The sequence below is a fragment of the Cherax quadricarinatus genome, chromosome 12 (assembly GCF_038502225.1).
Source record: "Cherax quadricarinatus isolate ZL_2023a chromosome 12, ASM3850222v1, whole genome shotgun sequence".
NCBI classification, from domain to species: domain Eukaryota; kingdom Metazoa; phylum Arthropoda; class Malacostraca; order Decapoda; family Parastacidae; genus Cherax; species Cherax quadricarinatus.
In genome coordinates this window covers 8,433,548-8,451,320 of record NC_091303.1, presented here as the reverse complement: position 1 = coordinate 8,451,320, position 17,773 = coordinate 8,433,548, and the positions used below count along the sequence as shown (strand labels likewise).

General features: G+C 37.2%; 1 protein-coding gene across 9 annotated transcripts in view; it reads right to left on the bottom strand.

Moving 5' to 3' along the window:
* Window positions 1–17,773, bottom strand: part of Ziz (dedicator of cytokinesis protein Ziz) — a 165,901-nt gene that overhangs the window by 123,355 nt on the left and 24,773 nt on the right. For all 9 annotated transcript variants that reach the window (XM_070084220.1, XM_070084222.1, XM_070084223.1 and 6 more), the window contains exons 14-18: window positions 9,872–10,461; window positions 5,008–5,229; window positions 3,879–4,061; window positions 967–1,158; window positions 679–825 (exon numbers count right to left, since the gene is read on the bottom strand). In XM_070084220.1, coding sequence (XP_069940321.1) covers window positions 679–825; window positions 967–1,158; window positions 3,879–4,061; window positions 5,008–5,229; window positions 9,872–10,461 — 1,334 coding nt within the window. The remainder of the gene's footprint in view (window positions 1–678; window positions 826–966; window positions 1,159–3,878; window positions 4,062–5,007; window positions 5,230–9,871; window positions 10,462–17,773) is intronic.

The following is a 17,773-nucleotide window of genomic DNA, read 5'->3' as shown; positions in this document are numbered from 1 at the left end:
GTAGTAGGGACTCGCAGGTGGCGGGAAACTTAAATATGATTTGGCGGCTGGGAATTTGGTGGCTGGGAATTTGGCGGTTGGGAATTCACGAATGTGTAAAGCCCGTGAAAGTTGAAAACGTGAATGTTGAGGGAGACCTGTATATCTTTATACGTATATGCTTCTAAACTGCTGTGTTCTGGGCACCTCTGCAAAAACAGTGATTGTGTGTGAGTGAGGTGAAAGTGTTGAATGATGATGAAAGTATTTTCTTTTTGGGGATTTTCTTTCTTTTTGGGTCACCCTGCCTCAGTGGGAGATGGCCGACTTGTTAAAAAAAAAAAAAAAAGTTTCCTCTCAAAAGAGTAGGTTTACCTGGAGTTTACCTGGAGAGAGTTTCGGGGGTCAACGCCCCCGCGGCCCGGTCTGTGACCAGGCCTCCTTAGGTCAGTGTCCCAGGATGCGACCCACACCAGTCGACTAACACCCAGGTACCCATTTTACTGATGAGGAACATAGACAGCAGGTGGAAAGAAACACGTCCAATGTTTCTACTCTGGCTGGGAATCGAACCCAGGCCCTCACCGTGTGAAGCGAGAGCGTTAACCACCAGGCCACCAGAGCCCGTTATGTATAAATTGTTCCAGACACAGTATTGAGACTTTTATTCTTCAAAGAAACAATATCTTTACAACTCACCTTGAGAAAGTGGGCCAAGGCAATGTTAGCAGCTCTTGCTTCAACAGGACTTTCTTTGTAACTCTGAATAATGTGAGTGGAGACAAGCTCAACCACTGACCGCACTTCTGTCTGATACTCTTCACTAAATCTTTCATTTCGTACCATCTAGAAATATGGAGAAAAATTATTTGAACATTAAGTTATATGTTTTAGCTAAAAGTTTGCCAAAATAGTATTAAGGGATATTGAAGGCTTATGATAATTAAACATTACTAAGCTAGTAATTACTACTTGCAATATACCAACCTTGATTCTTGCTGTAGTCAGCAAATGTAAAGCCATGGAGCGGGCAATAAAGGCAAAGAAATATTGGCTATGTCTGAGAACCTTATTAGTGATCAATTGATCCATACTGGATGGCTGGAGGAGCTCTGTGAGAGAGTGGCACAGTTCTTCATGGATTGTCTTGCGACCATGGCACGAGATACTCATGACATACTGTTTAATGATAAAAAGAAAACAAGTTAAAAAAACAAATAAAATAACTTAGTTTATTCAAACATTTTTTAACATACTGTACAACAAATTTTAAATATTGCATAAAAAAAAAAAAAACATGGGATAAGCTTGTAACAATCCCTTCTCACTATAAATTATACATCTGTACAATCAGGAGAAAATAAACACTGAAAGGTGTGTATCTCAGTGTATATACACCAAAAGGTGCACAACACATTCATATAGCTTTATGCCTTTTGTTTTTACCTGTGACTGGTTTTGAGGGGTCTTCTACTGCCAAAGCCCAACCTGAGATCAGACTTCCCTGTTAATCACCTGGTCAACTTTCTGTTTGTGTTAACACTTCATGGACTCACATTGCAATCATAACCCAAATGATCCAGCACTATCGTCATTCCAGCAACATTTCTGATTCTTTTTAACATGCTGGCTGTCTCCCACTGAGGCAGGGTGACCCAAAAAAGAAACACTTTCACCATCATTCACACTAGCACTGTCTTGCCAGAGGTGCACAGATACGACAGTTCAGATGTCCACCCAAACAGCAAATATCCCAAACCCTTCCTTTCTGATATCTACTGGTAAAATGTTGAATAGTCTTGATCCATGGGTGTTGATGCAGTGTTTCCTAATTGCATATATGGTTCCCCTGCTCTGCACTGGGTTTATTCCACTCATTCTCCCATGTCTTTCATTCTATTAAGTTTTCATAGCAGTATGTAGATTAGGGACCAACCCCCAGTAACTTCCATGAATATAATATCAGGTAACTCTCTCTCCTCCATTCCACGGAGAATATTATGAGTGCTCTGAGGCATTCCCAATAATTTATATATTTTGTTGATTCTATGCAGGAAGTATATAACCTCAATGTTCCAGCTCAGCTATCCCTTCTGCTTTGAAAGGCACAGGGAGTACAGAACATTATTAGGTCATGAAAGCACAAATGATCTGAAAAGCACCATCAGTGGTATTGCTTCTCTTGTTTTAAAATTTTTTGTAATCCACTCTGTCATTCTCCTGGCATCTGCTGCATTTGCCTCATGTTTTTTTCATAATGACAGAATCTCTGACATAATTATTCATAAGTCTTTTACATAATCTGCCTGTATCCTGCATACTGTATTTGTTTTGAGGTCTTCATTCCTCCTATATATAAGCAATTGAAATTTGTCACCACTGAACATTTTGTTATTGTCATTTACCCACTGGAAGACTAGTTAATATCTGTTGTAGTTTTTCTATTTTCTAGTGAGGTGACTGTCATACTTGCTTTTGTATAGTCTCCAAAAGACTATATGAAGCTGTGGTGGTTAGTGTTCTTGTCTATGTCTGGTATGAGAATGAGGAATAGTGATGTTGATGGGACCATACCTAAAGTCTTACTATGATAAGACTGCAAGTTGGCCATTTCTTCCATTCAAAATATTATCTGAAGGCAAAAACCTTACCAGGTAAAATATATGAACTATCTAAAAGGGTGATATATATAACTACCTAACCAGGTTAGATTACCAAGTGCTTTGACAGATTTAATTCTAATGTGAGTAGTGTGAGTAGGTCTGATTCTAACTACATAGACACACTGAGAGTCCCAAGTTCTAACAGGGATGGATTTCTATATGCCTAACTAGGATAGATTTAATCATTTTTTTTTTCAACAAACCGGCCATAGATAGACAGCAACTACCCAGGGAGGTACTACCGTCCTGCCAAGTGAGTGTGAAATGGAAACCTGTAATTGTTTTATGTGATGGAAGGATTGCTGGTGTCTTTTTTTTTCCTGTCTCATAAACACGCAGGATAACGGATATATCTTGCTACTTCTACTTACGCTTAGGTCACACTACACATACATTTACAAGCATATATATACACACCCCTCTGGGTTTTCTTCTATTTTCTTTCTAGTTCTTGTTCTTGTTTATTTCCTCTTATCTCCATGGGGAAGTGGAACAGAATTCTTCCTCCGTAAGCCATGTGTGTTGTAAGAGGCAACTAAAATGCCGGGAGCAAGGGGCTAGAACCCCTTCTCCTGTATAAATTACTAAATTTGAAAAGAAAAACTTTTGTTTTTCTTTTTGGGCCACCCTGCCTCGGTGGGATACGGCCGGTTTGTTGAAAAAAAAAAATATATATATACATATACACACACACCCAATTGGGTTTTCTTCTATTTTCTTAATGGTTCTTGCTCTTTATTTCCTCTTTTCTCAGTGAGGAAGTGAAGAAGAATTCTTCCTTCGTAAGCCATGAATTGTAAGAGGAGACTAAAATGCCGGGAGAAAGGGGCTAGTAACCTCTTCTCCTGTATACATTACTAAAGTTAAAAGGAGAAACATTCGTTTTTCTTTTTAGGTCACCCTACCTCGGTGGGATATGGCCGGTTTGTTGAAAGAAGAAGAAAGATAAACTAAGTGGTCAGGTGTTCTTAATGCTATAACCTAAGATGTAAGCAGCAGTGAAAAATGACAATGATGAAAAAAATCATTCCTAGAGATGTTTTGCTCAATGTAAAGCTTTATCAAGTCACGATAAAGCTCAACAAAGAGTGAAAAATAAACCCAACAAAAGCTTGTTCTGAAGTGTGTCTTTTCCTTACTGTCAACAGATAGATCCACAAAAGTAGCAAATATGGAAGAAATAAAGTCATAAGGTATCCCCAAAATATGCAACACAATTCCCTAATGCTTACTAACCTTAATGTATGAGTGCAGGATGTCATCCCGGCCCACCTCATACACTTGATCAATAACATGAACCATTACCCTCGTCACATTTGTAGCAACCTCTGGGCCACCATTGAGAAGGACGCCTAAAAGCTGGTTAAGCAGTGTAGGAAGGAAGGCAATAATGGTTCCAACTTCCAAAGCATGCAGGGCCTGTATGAACAAAATATATTTAAAAGAAAAATATTGATAAATGTAGATATTATGATTTATACAGTACCTTTACCACTGATATACCTTTGATATTTTGAGAGCCTTGCTACTCTCGGAGCCCGACCATGGGCCAGGCTTGTCTGATGCTTGCCTGGTCAACCAGGCTGTTGCTGCTGGAGGCCTGCTGCCCCACATATCTGTCACAGCCTGGTTGATCTGGCACCTGGTGAAGATACTTGTCTGGTTTCCTCTTGAAGGCTTCTACACTTGTTCCAGCCGTGTTTCTGATATTCTCTGGTAAGATGTTGAATAGTCTGGGGTGCTCCTTTATTGTCCCCATTGCACCCCTACTCCTCACTTGGTTTATTTTGCACTTCCTCCATATCTCTTACTCCAGTATGTTGTTATGGCAGTGTGCAGATTTGGGACCAGGCCCTTGAGTAGTTTCCAGTATAAATTAATAATAAACACAGGATTACAGTATCTTTTTAATGGCTCTATTTTTTCTACAGACACTGTCTTACTGTGTCTTAAATGGTAATTGTAGATATATTCCACAATTACCAATTAACCAATTAGTTGGAGATGAAACCAGATGATTCTTTGGTTGGATCCTTATAAAGTCCAAAAGAGACGCGATAAAAGTAAAGGACAGAATGAAATATTGTCTGGTTACATCTGCAATTTGTATGCAAGTTGTGAATTGTTCCAGCTATGGTACTGTGATTTTCATTCTCTTTGGATATAATCCTCGGTGATTAAAGCATTACTAAATACAAATATTCAAAATGATTGTTGTATTCAGAGAATTACTGCCACTTACTCCACAAGTAAAATTCACACTTTAGTACATTAAGAACAAATGAAGATTTCACTGCCTTTACTTGGTGACAAGAGTAGCTGGAAATATACCTGGATTGATAAAGAAACAATAAACAATACCTACTTTTAGATTCTTAAGTGTTTCAACATCCATGGGCTGAGAAGATCTTGGACTAGAAGCAGCACAGGCTCCACCAGAAGAGCTGACCAGGGGAAGAAGAGAGGCACTGGAGTGAAAGAAGTTGTGCAGATGTTGATCTGCACTTAAAACGGTAGAGACTAAGCGCATAGACACACGAAAGACGTTTTTCTGGTTATCCACCCAACGTACTTCTGGTCCAGCAAACTAAACAAAAAACATATACAGAATATCAAGGATAAGACATGTTTCACTTTGATATAATATGTAAAACAAAATACCAGATTAATAATGGGTAAGGGTAATACAGGTTACAATATTAAAGTATAATATACAGGTCTCCCTCAACATTCACGTTTTCAACTTTCACGGACTTCACACATTCGCGAATTCCCAACCGCCAAATTCCCAGCCACCAAATTCCCAGCCGCCAAATCATATTTAAGTTTCCCGCCACCTGCGAGTCCCTACTACCCTCCCTCCGGCCCCCGCAACTGGCAGCCAGCCCTCCCACCACTCAGTGTGGTGAGTGTTTTGTTTGTTCATTATTTGCTATTAAACTACAGTATAAATAATGTAAACCCATTCATGACTGCATATTGGAATGGCTATTCGGACAGGTATTAGATGGTGACATCATGTGTTTAATCTTGAACACTGCAAAGAATTAAACATTTCTGCTACAGCTAATAATAACAATAGTAATAATAGTAATAATAATAATAATAATAATAATAATAATAATAATAATAATAATAATAATAATAATAATAATAATAATAATAGTTTGGTCATTTAGAGAGAATGGATCAAAGTAGAATGACATGGAAAGCATATAAATCTATAGGGGAAGGAAAGAGGGGTAGGGGTCGTCCTCGAAAGGGTTGGAAAGAGGGAGTAAAGGAGGTTTTGTGGGAGAGGGGCTTGGACTTCCAGCAAGCGTGCATGAGCGTGTTAGATAGGAGTGAATGGAGACGAATGATACTTGGGACCTGACGATCTGTTGGAGTGTGAGCAGGGTAATATTTAGTGAAGGGATTCAGGGAAACCAGTTATTTTCTTATAGTTGGACTTGAGTCCTGGAAATGGGAAGTACAATGCCTGCACTTTAAAGGAGGGGTTTGGGATATTGGCAGTTTGGAGGGTTATGTTGTGTATCTTTATACGTATATGCTTCTAAACTGTTGTATTCTGAGCACCTCTGCAAAAGCAGTGATAATGTGTGAGTGTGGTGAAAGTGTTGAATGATGATGAAAGTATTTTCTTTTTGGGGATTTTCTTTCTTTTTTGGGTCACCCTGCCTCGGTGGGAGACGACCAACTTGTTGAAAAAAAAAAAAAAAATAATAATAATAATAATAAATATGATATAATTGAAGAAGGAGATTGTACAAAAATACGAGGGAGTGGTTGACACATCGTCAGTGTGACTTTGTTTATGCTGGAGTGAACATTAGTCTCCCTGCTCTTCCAAACATTTCACAATAATTCATTGTGTTTGGTGCTTGTAGATTGAGTGTGACTGGAGTGGTAGAGGCAGTGATTGAGGCAATGGTATTTAATAACATACATGTTAATAATAATACATGTTATTAATAATATGTACTATTATTATTTATAACATATATGTTATTAAATACATACATGTTAATAATAATACATGTTATTAATAATAACATGTACTATTATTATTTATAACATATATGTTATTAAATACCACTGCCTCAACCGCTGAATTATTGTGAAATGTTTGGAAGAGCAGGGAGACTAATGTTCACTCCAGCATAAACAAAGTCACACTGACGATGTGTCAACCACTCCCTTGTATTTTTGTACAATTTCCTTCTTCAATTATATCGTATTTATTATTATTATTATTATTATTATTACTATTGTTATTATTAGCAATAGCAGAAATGTTCGATTCTTTGCTGTGTTCAAGAGTATACACATGATGTCACCGTCTAATACCTTTCCTAATAGCCATTCCAATATGCAGTCATGAATGGGTTTACATCATTTATTCTGTAGTTTAATAGCAAATAATGGACAAACAAAACACTCACCACACTAAGTGGTGGGAGGGCTGGCTGCCAGTTGCGGGGGTCGGTGGGAGGGTAGTAGGGACTCACAGTGGTGGAGGCATTGGTGGAGGCATTGGGAGGCAGTGGTGGAGTCTGTGGTATTTAATAACATACATGTTATTAACATACATGTTATTAAATAACATACGTTATTAAAGCATAACATGTATATATTTAGTACAATTTACGACATTTTCATGTATTTTATGATTATTCATGGTTCAACAAGTTAAGGAAGCAGTATTGTAATATATTTCCCTACAATATATTGGGGCACCAAACATTCATGGCTTTTCAACATTCGCGAGGCTCTTGATCCCCTAACCCTCGCGAATGTTGAGGGAGACCTGTATATTATTTCCTAGGTAGTAGATTGGTAAACAGTAACTGCCCAGGGAGGTACTACCGTCCTGCCAAGTGAGTGTAAAATGAAAGCCTGTAATTATTTTACATGATGATAGGACTGCTGGTGTCTTTCGTCTGTCTCATAAACATGCAAGATTTCAGGTACGTCTTGCTACTTCTATTTACACTTAGGTCACACTACACATACATGTACAAGCATATATATACACACCCCTCTGGGTTTTCTTCTATTTTCTTTCTAGTTCTTGTTCTTGTTTATTTCCTCTTATCTCCATGGGGAAGTGGAACAGAATTCTTCCTCTGTAAGCCATGCGTGTTGTAAGAGGCGACTTAAATGCCAGGAGCAAGGGGCTAGTAACCCCTTCTCCAGTATAAATTACTAAATTTAAAAAGAAAAACTTTCGTTTTTCTTTTTGGGCCACTCTGCCTTGGTGGGATATGGCCGGTTTGTTGAAAGAAAGAATATACTATTTCAGTCAACACTAAAAAAACAATAAAATTTTCAGATCATAGATGGATTGTAGGAGTAACCTTAACATATAAACTTAACTGCCATATTTGTTCAACTCATTTTTTTTTTCAACCTTTAATACTGGGAATTAATCATTTTTTAACTACTACTGGTACGCAAATAGTTTTGTCTAGCAATTGTAGCGTTGTGAGCATGTTAGATAAGAGTAAATGGAGATGAATGGTATTTGGGACTTGACGAGCTGTTAGAGTGTGAGCAGGGTAATATTTAGTGAGGGGATTCAGGGAAACCTGTTATTATAGATTTATCCAGACTTGAGTCCTGGAAATGGGAAGTACGTACAATGCCTGCACTTTATAAGGAGGGGTCTGGGATATTGACAGTTTGGAGGGACTTCTAAACTGTCATATCTGAGTGTCTCTGCAAAGACAGTGATTATGTATGAGTGAGTTGAAAGTGTTGAATGATGATGAAAGTATTTTCTTTTTGAGGATTTTTTTTTTTTTTTTTTGGTCACCCTGCCTTGGTGGGAGATGGCCGACTTATTGAAAAAGAAAATGAGAAAAAAAAAAAGATCAACAATCCTGCCAAGGTGCAAAACATTTAATAGGCTTCCATTTTACATTCATATAGCAAGACTGTAAGCAACTTTTATGAAGGGATTCAGGAAAACAGATTATATGAACTTTGAGTCCTAGGGGGCCTGCACTCTGAAAAGGAGTGTGGATGTTGCAAGTCATCTGAATTATATCTGCATACTTCTGGTAAGACAACCATGTACTGAATGACTTATAATAAAAGTATTTCTTTGTAAGTTTCTGTATGTTAGTGGAAGATGACTGGTGGTCTGAAACAAAATAAAAGTACTGTGGTACCTCGGGATACGAATTTATTTCGCTCCGGAAGGCTGTTCGAGTGCCGATACCGAATGAATTTGTTCCCATTAGGAACAGTGTAAATTAGACTAATCCGTTTCAGACCCCCAAAAATACACTTACAAAGCCACTTACATAAATACGGTGGGAGACGGCCGACTTGTTGAAAAAAAAAAAAAATTAAAGTTTTGAGCTGTTAGTATCCTGAGGAACCACTGTACTGACAGGCCCCACTTATACAACAGATTAGGTTTCAGGCTACTGCTGTAAAGTAAAAATCGCTGTACAGCAGCTTTCACTTTCAAATATATATAAAAGTCCAGTAACATGTTTACACTATCATATATTAAGTGAGCAATAGAGCTAGATCTTAAAAATGCACATACAGTACACGTATTACCTACTTAAAATATTTTCGTCCTTAGCTTATAGTGAGTGGAGAATATATTTATTTTAGGAAGTCGGAATAAATAATGAATGGGTGTAACTGAAAACTGCTGCATTAGCAAAACACTGTAAAGTGGAGAACTGTAAAGTAGGGCTCTCCTGTATTACATTTATGGATGATTACTCTCTATAAACCTGAGAATGATGTTCAGATAACCTCAAACTAGTTAAACAATGTAATTTTTAGATGCTTAAAATGCTAGAAGCAAAATGCCAATTGCCTTTCATCATTTGTCCAGCCATTTTACAAGAAGGAGAGGTGCACTAGATTTACAATAACACATGTTGATCACATTTTTTATGTGGTCTCTGTTTTTCACATTCCTTCCCTGCATTATCTATTTAACTGGTGCTGGATCGAACAACACTGAATAATGTTGGAAGCTGAATAACCTATCAATGGATAAGCAATAATCTATTATACCAAAAATATTGGAAATTAAAAAAAATGTTTAGGGAGAGGGAAATCAACTGGCTTTGGTGGAAAATGACTAATGAGGAAAAATTCAAATCCTCACAAAAATATATATTGGTAAAGGAAAATAGTTTTGACTGACTTAACAAAAAGTAATGAAGTTAAATAAGCAATGAAATTAAATAACTTACTCCTTTCCCAAGGCCAAGAGGTTCAATAGAGAGGTACTTGGCTGGCAAGTGAGACGCTACAGGAAGGATTTGCTCTTCTGTGATAATTCTTCCTTTTAATGTGAGTGGTAACCATGAATATCCAACCACTGTTTCAACTGGCACATCTCTCTTTCCTGCTTTGGCTGCCTCGATAGCAACATGTGAGAAGGTAAAGAGAAGATGGTGCAAAGAAGTAAGATTGTGAGGTAACAAAATCTTCACTTCATCACCCCACTCAGGCCAGGTGTTGTGGTGCAGTACTACCGTTGACATCTGAGCCATCAAGGTTCCTGAACCTGGACGCCCATAGATTGCTCGCAATGGAGTAGCACCTTCTGCATCAGAGTCCCGAAGTTCAACAGTGCAAACCAAATTTCTGGCTCGACTGAAACTCTTCTGATTCTCATAATTCAAGAAGTGGGGATACACATACAAGTGATTGCAGTAGCTCACATATGGATGGATGTCGTCGATGTGGCTGCTTGGAAACTCTTGCACTTCCACTGTTGGCTCATGAGTAGGGGGATTGGGAAATGGTTTGACTGGCTCCAGAGCAGGAGTCAGTGAATCTGAAAGTAATGTACATATGTACATACAGTATATATTGCTGTGCTGAAAATTTGTAATAAATAAATGCAACAGTTCAACAGAGTGATCAGGATTCAAATTCATGGTCTGGGATTATTTGCTTGTCATTCTGCAGTACAGTGGACTAATGAAACAGGCTGGTAATCCCAGACTGTTGTTTTGAATCCTGATTATTCCAGTGAAAATATATTCTTATGTTTTGAATATGCAGTAGTGTGTAATTAAAAGCAGGTAAAAACTACCCTCATGGAAAAATGTCACAAAGGGGTACACACAAGGATGAGTACTTACTCAATTATATTTCTAATTAATGTAAATACTGTAATTTGCCAAATTAAATGACTACCTTACTGTATAGGAAGTGAGGACAAGGCAAAAAATTTTATGCAAAAGGTGAAGACAAAATAACTGCAAATTTCTGAGAGAGGCCACTGTCAAACTAAACAAGTGTGAAATATCAATGAATAATGGAATTATTACAGTGGACCCTCGGTTATCGGCCGTTCCAGATATCGGCCAATTCGGTTCTCGCCCACTTTTTTGGCCAAAATTCTATCCCAGTTATCAGCCGTTATTTCAGAGAACGACCGTATTGGACGCATCCACCCACCGCTCTGCCGTGTTCATGAGTCAGTCTGACTGTCTCTCTGGGTGAGTGAGGAAGATTCCGCGCATTCATCCAAACATTTCGCTATAATCCATTGTTTTTTGTGGTTACTGAGTGCAACTGCAAAATAAGCCTCCATAGGCCTAAAGAAAGTTCCTAGTGCCAGCCCTTTGGTAAAGAAAGTAAGAAACATGATAGAATTCAAGAAAGATCTCTTAGCAAAGTAGTACAAAAGTGAAGGAGGAAGAGAGAGGGGAGAATGTGCCTTCTTCAGGGATTCAGTGATTCTACGATATGTACAATACTAAAGCAGCAGGAGTCGATCAAGGCTATAGCACCAGCCAGTGATAAAGTGTAGAATTAACAGTGTAGCAAGTATGTTAAGCGATTAAGTGATAGAAAAAAGATGACACGAAACTGACTCCTTCAATGTTCTTCTTCCTCTTCCTTTCAACGTACCAGCCATATCCCACTGAGGTGGGGTAGCCCAAAAGGAAAACGAAAGTTTCTCCTTTTAAATTTAGTAATATATACAGGTATATACGGCCACTGACAATATACGCCACCCTGCATATCTTCCACCACCCTAAACCAATGCCAGCATCTCCTCCAAGGTAAGTGTAAATATTTCTTATTTATAAAGTGCAAATATTTCTTATTTATAAGTGTAAATATTTCTTATTTATAAATTAAAGTGTAAATATTTTTATTTATAAATTACATGTACATTGTTTCAGTGTGAAAAGTGGTGGTGGCCTCTGCTGCCGCAACCACCACCACTATATATACGGCTTATGCTGTCAGTGGTCCTTATAAACCCAACAACAACACCACCACCACCACTACTACGTAATGACATATTTTATTCATTCTATAGTAATATCATGTTTCAATGTTATTAATATTGTTCATTATGTCATATTAGATGAATTGTGATAGATAAATAAGCTGTAGCATTGACAAGACCATCATATTTAACCCTTTGAGGGTTTCGGACGTACTAGTACGGCTTACGACCCAAGGTTTTTGACGTACTAGTACACCTAAATTCTAGCGCCCTCAAATCTAGTGGGAGAAAGCTGGTAGGCCTTCATATGAAAGAATGGGTCTATGTGGTCAGTGTGCACAGTCTAAAAAAAATCCTGCAGCACACAGTGCATAATGAGAAAAAAAAAACTTTGACCATTTTTTTGGAATAAAACAGCGACTTTGCACTGTATTTTCGTATGGTATTTATTGTTGTATTCTAGTTTTCTTGGTCTCATTTTATAGAATGGAAGACATATTACAGAAATTGAGATGATTTTGACTGGTTTTATAATGAAAGATACCTTGAAATTGAGCTCAAAGTAGCAGAAATGTTTGATTTTTACCAAATTTCAAAATTAAACAAATTGTGCCAATGGTCCAATACACGTCAACTGGTGAGTCTAATATTCTTTCACAAGTGCGCCAATAATATTTATACCATTTTTTACACTAATGCAGTAGTCTGCATAACAGTAAATCTTATATTTTTTTGTGAGAATAAAAATTCAAAGTGGAAAGCAAAAGAATATAAGAGGGGCCTTGAGACGTGACTAATGACCAGAGGAAATGTCATTTTAGTGCCAGGAATGTCTTTCTTGTTTATTCTGGACCCTATTCGGAAATTGGCATCTTTTGAAATTTGTATGAAATTGGCAAAATTGCTAAATTCTGACCACTGTACTGGATAGTTGAATTTCATAAATGGGTGGTTTCTTGCACCCATTCGATAGAAAAAATGGAGTTCTAGCGAAATATTCATGTTTTTTTGTCGACTAGTACAGTGGAATTGGCCGAAAATGGGGCTCAAAGTGGGCAAAATCGCCGATGCGTAAATATCCCCGAGACCGCTAACTTCGCGATAGCATAATTCTGTAAGTTTTCCATCAAATTTCAAACTTTTGGTGTCCTTATGATCGGGAAAAGATTCTCTATCTTTTCGTAAGAGAAAATTATTATTTTTTTTTTAAATTTGGCTGACCCTGAGAACGAGTTTCGGAGAGGGCCTGTCGACCCTCAAAGGGTTAAGTATTTTGTCCTGTCTCCAAACAATAAACTCGCCTCCCTCTCCGCTCCTTGCTGTTTTGCATACGCCAACAAGACTCTTAAATAAAGGTTAAAGTGATTTAATTGTTCATTTATCCAATTCATTAGTCATTCTATTTAGTTCTCATTGTTTTGTGTATGTAAAACTATAGTTAATCTTTGAAATATGTATTTTTTGTTAATATTTTTGGGTGTCTGGAATAGATTAATTGTATTTACATTAATTCTTATGGGAAATATTATTTCGGTTTTCGGCCATTTCAGTTTTAGGCCAACCCTCTGGAATGAATTATGGCCGATAACCAAGGGTCCACTGTACGTATAGGCAAATGTCACATAGTTGAAATGGGAGAGAGGGAAAAAAAACACATTAATATAGAATGTAAAAAAAAAAAAAAATAAATATCGAGCTTGAGAATTATAGAGAATTGGGAAAATTGCAGACAACAGAGTGTTATCAGATGATCATATCAGAGTAGTGAGAAGCTCATATGTTACATTTTGCTGGCCAATATCAAATAGCCTCATAAACTGTTCACAGTACAAGTTAAGCTTAAATATGACTATACATTGGTAGTGTGGTGTCCACACTACAGTAAGGCCCTGACTTATGAATAAGTTGTGCTCCCGGTGTTTCAATTTACGATCAAGTTGTCTGTAACCCTTAAAGCTTTTTTTTTTTTTTAAACTCAATGGCAGTCTTCTGCCAAGGCAAGGTCACCAAAGAAGGAAACACACTGACCATCATTCATTCAATCACTCTCTTGCCAGACATGTAAAGACATCACAATTCAGATAACCCTCTGACTGCAACACCTTCACCTCTCCTTCGGAGAGCAGGCACTATCTTTCCCACTTCCAGAACTTAAAACTGGTATTTATAAAACAAATATTTTAACAATATTATGTCCTTTGGGCCTTGTTTGTAAGTGCTGACCAGCCTAACCTACATGTTCATAAGTTGGGGCCTTACTGAATAACATACTACAAAACAAGTCTAATGGCATGCTACAAAATAGCCCCCAGAAGCTAAAAAAATATGAATTACAAAGAAAATTTTAAAATACTGAAAATGCCTCCATAAGTAAATAGGAGGCAAAAGAGACATGATAACTATATAAGATCATAGAAGAATACAAACAAAAGGAAAATAATTAACATTTTTAGTAATGTACACAGAGAAGAAAACATGAGGCTAAATTATTAAACAGAAAAAAAAAAAAAAAAAAAAAAAAGTGGTGCCAGGACAACAGAAAATATTTCTTCACAAATAGCAGAAGACTGCTGTAATGGGATCCAAGAAAGGGTGCAGTAAAACAAAACAAAAAAAAAAAGAAGGGGGAGGGGCATATTAAGGAAGAAGGCCATGCCAATTTCTTGAAAAAATTATTTTGTAGCTTTCTAAAAACCACTTGAAATATACAAATTTCTTGATTACAGAAAGACTTTTGTATTCACTACAGTACATCCTTATTCATTAATTTCAGTCTTTTACTGATGGGGTTCATAAAAGATTCATCATTTTATGCACCACAAAACCACTGCAGGGCACCTTTACATTTTTGCAGTGTGATGGGACCACTGTAGGAAGTAGTGTGTGTACAATTTAAGATTAAACTTTGAAATTTATTCTAACTCTTGTTGTTTTTCGACTAAATGCAATTCTTTTGGTGAATGTGGAGGATGGTCATATTTTTATGGAAAAAATAAATACAAAATGTGGATTTTTGTACATTGTGGAAAATTAAAAATAATCAATAAAAGTTACAATACCATGGTAGGAATAATTCATAAATAACCCACACTTAGACCGGAAACTTTTGTAAATGTTTTGGCCTGTCTCGGTCTTCTATACTTTTACTTGCTCAACTGTGACAAACTGAAATATCATCTAAAGCTTTCTCTTTACATGTGGGTTATCTGTGAATCAATAATAAGGATTGATTTTATATTTTTTTTTATGAAATGCACTGATTTTTTAAATATGATCATTTAGTTTATGATAGACTGAATACTGACATGGAGCACCAGAAGATTAGACCTGCTCTTGTAGCTACAAACAGGTACAGTAGTCACAAACAGTGGCAAACACCTCTGCTTGTCTGCTAAAACACTGACCAAAGGTATTTGCACTTAATGTACTTTATTTCCTTCCATCCCCAAAGTCATGCTTCATTAACCAACATACAATAGGACCCCCGTATCCACAGGGGATATGTTCCAAGGACCTGCCGCAGATACTGAAACCACGGATAGTAGCAAACCTTATATATAAGTTGTTTTTCAGTTATATACACACCAATGATAAAGTTTGACTGATAAATTATGCACAATACAAGTGGAGAATCAGTACTTTTTTACTGATAAAAAGCATTTCATGGTTTTTCTTAGGTTTTGAAGACTTGCCAGCATTCTGAGGCCATTATTAGGCAAAATTAAGGGTTATTTTCTGGCCGTGGTATACTGTGGATAACTGAAACAGTGGATACTGGACCCGCAGATATGGGGGTCCTACTGTACTCAAAAGGAGTACGAGTGATATTGGGAGTCAGAAATTTCCAATGCAAAAAATCTGTGATGATATTCAAGATAACAATGAATATTTTTAGTGGGAGCAATAACAGCTGAGAAAGTAGAATACATTATCTGAACATTCAAATATTTAAAAAACAGTTCATAAAGCTTTGTGTCTTTCATAAGTGCAATAAAAATGTGTAGTATGATATCTATGCAGCTTATAGAAATGTGTGACTCTCTGTGGCTTATCAGGAGAAAATGATGTTTCTAGCATGGGTCCAGGCAGACTGTATTTAAGAAATCATGCACCACCTGAAGTGCTCACAGGTACTGGTCTTTTGAAGCAAAGTTATTCTTTCAGAGGGCTGCCAGAACCGAAACTGAATTATAAGAACCTTTATTTTTCTCTTACATTTTGTAAGAAACAGCCATTTTCATCACATTTATGTACAGTACTGCTGTAGTACGTAGCCTCCCTCATCAATTATTTCCTGTAAATGGTGGAGAAAGAGGCAAGAGTAGACATATTTACATCCAAAAACTGAGCCAATAGGCTGAGAACTTATTATATCTGCCAAACTTTGATTTGTTTGTTTATGAAAAGTCAATAAACAGACTTGCATAAAAAATATACAGGTGGGGTTCGGCAGATTATTCTCCCTCGAGTTCAATGTGCTGCTGGGCAAAGAGGCAGCATATAACACTTGAGGTCTGTAGCAGAAAGTAAATGTACAAGTAGCCTCCCCATGTACAGTACCCAAAATTAACTTTTTGAAAATTATTAATAAAGTTAGTTATTACAGTAAGTTCATAATTCAAACATACGTACATACATTCCTGTCACTGATACACTTCTAAATTCGAGTATCCAACACTCTCAAATAAATAAAATCCCTTTTATTATAGGAATCGTTTTTATATAATTATTCAATCTCAAAATATAGCTCAATTTACAGGTTTATTTCTTTACTTGAAGCATATTAATAAAATTGAGAATGGGCACAGAACAAGGTGCATACTATGAAGTGATTAGCATTACAAACTTCAGACAGACATTTAAATGCACCATTGTGCCAAAAGTATTACTAAATCATTTAGGAATACATATTTTATTTTTTCAACAAGTCGGCCGTCTCCCACTGAGGCAGGGTGGCCCAAAAATAAAGAAAATACCCACCCCCCCAAAAAAAAAAATACTTTCATCATCATTCAACACTTTCACCTGATTCATACATAAACACTGTCTTTGCAGGCACCCAGATACAACAGTTTAGAAGCATATATAAAGATATATAACATCTATCTTTGTATATTCCAATATCCCAAACTGCCAATATTACAAACTGCCAATATCCCAAACCTCTCCTTTAAAGTGCAGGCATTGTACTTCCCATTTCCAGGACTCAAGTCTGGCTATATAAAAATAACCAGTTTCCCTGAATCCCTTCACTACTCACATTCCAACAGCTCATCATGTCCCAAAAACCATTATCTCCATTCACTCCTATCTAACACGCTCACGCACGCTTGCTGGAAGTCCAAGCCCCTCCCCCACAAAACCTCTTTAACCCCCTCCCTCCAACCTTTTTGAGGACGACCCCTACCCCTCCTTCCTTCCCCTACAAATTTATACGCTCTCCGAGTCATTCTACTTTGATCCATTCTCTCTAAATGACCAAACCACCTCAATAACCCCTCCTCTGCCCTCTGACTAATACGTACTTTTGTTAACTCCACACCTTCTCCTAATTTCCGCACTCCAAATTCTCTGCATAATATTTACACCACACATTGCCCTTAGACACGACATCTCCACTGCCTCCAGCCACCTCCTCGCTGCAGCATTTGCAACCCAAGCTTCACACCCATATAAGAGTGTTGGCACCACTATACTTTCATACATTCCCTTCTTTGCCTCCATGGATAATGTTTTTTGTCTCCACAAATGCCTCAATGCACCACTCACCTTGTTTCCTTTATCAATTCTATGATTAATCTCATCCTTCATAAACCCACCATCCGCTGACATATCAACTCCCAAATACAGTGGTCCCTCGTTGTTTGTAATTAATCCGTTCCTTGAGCCGTTACTATAA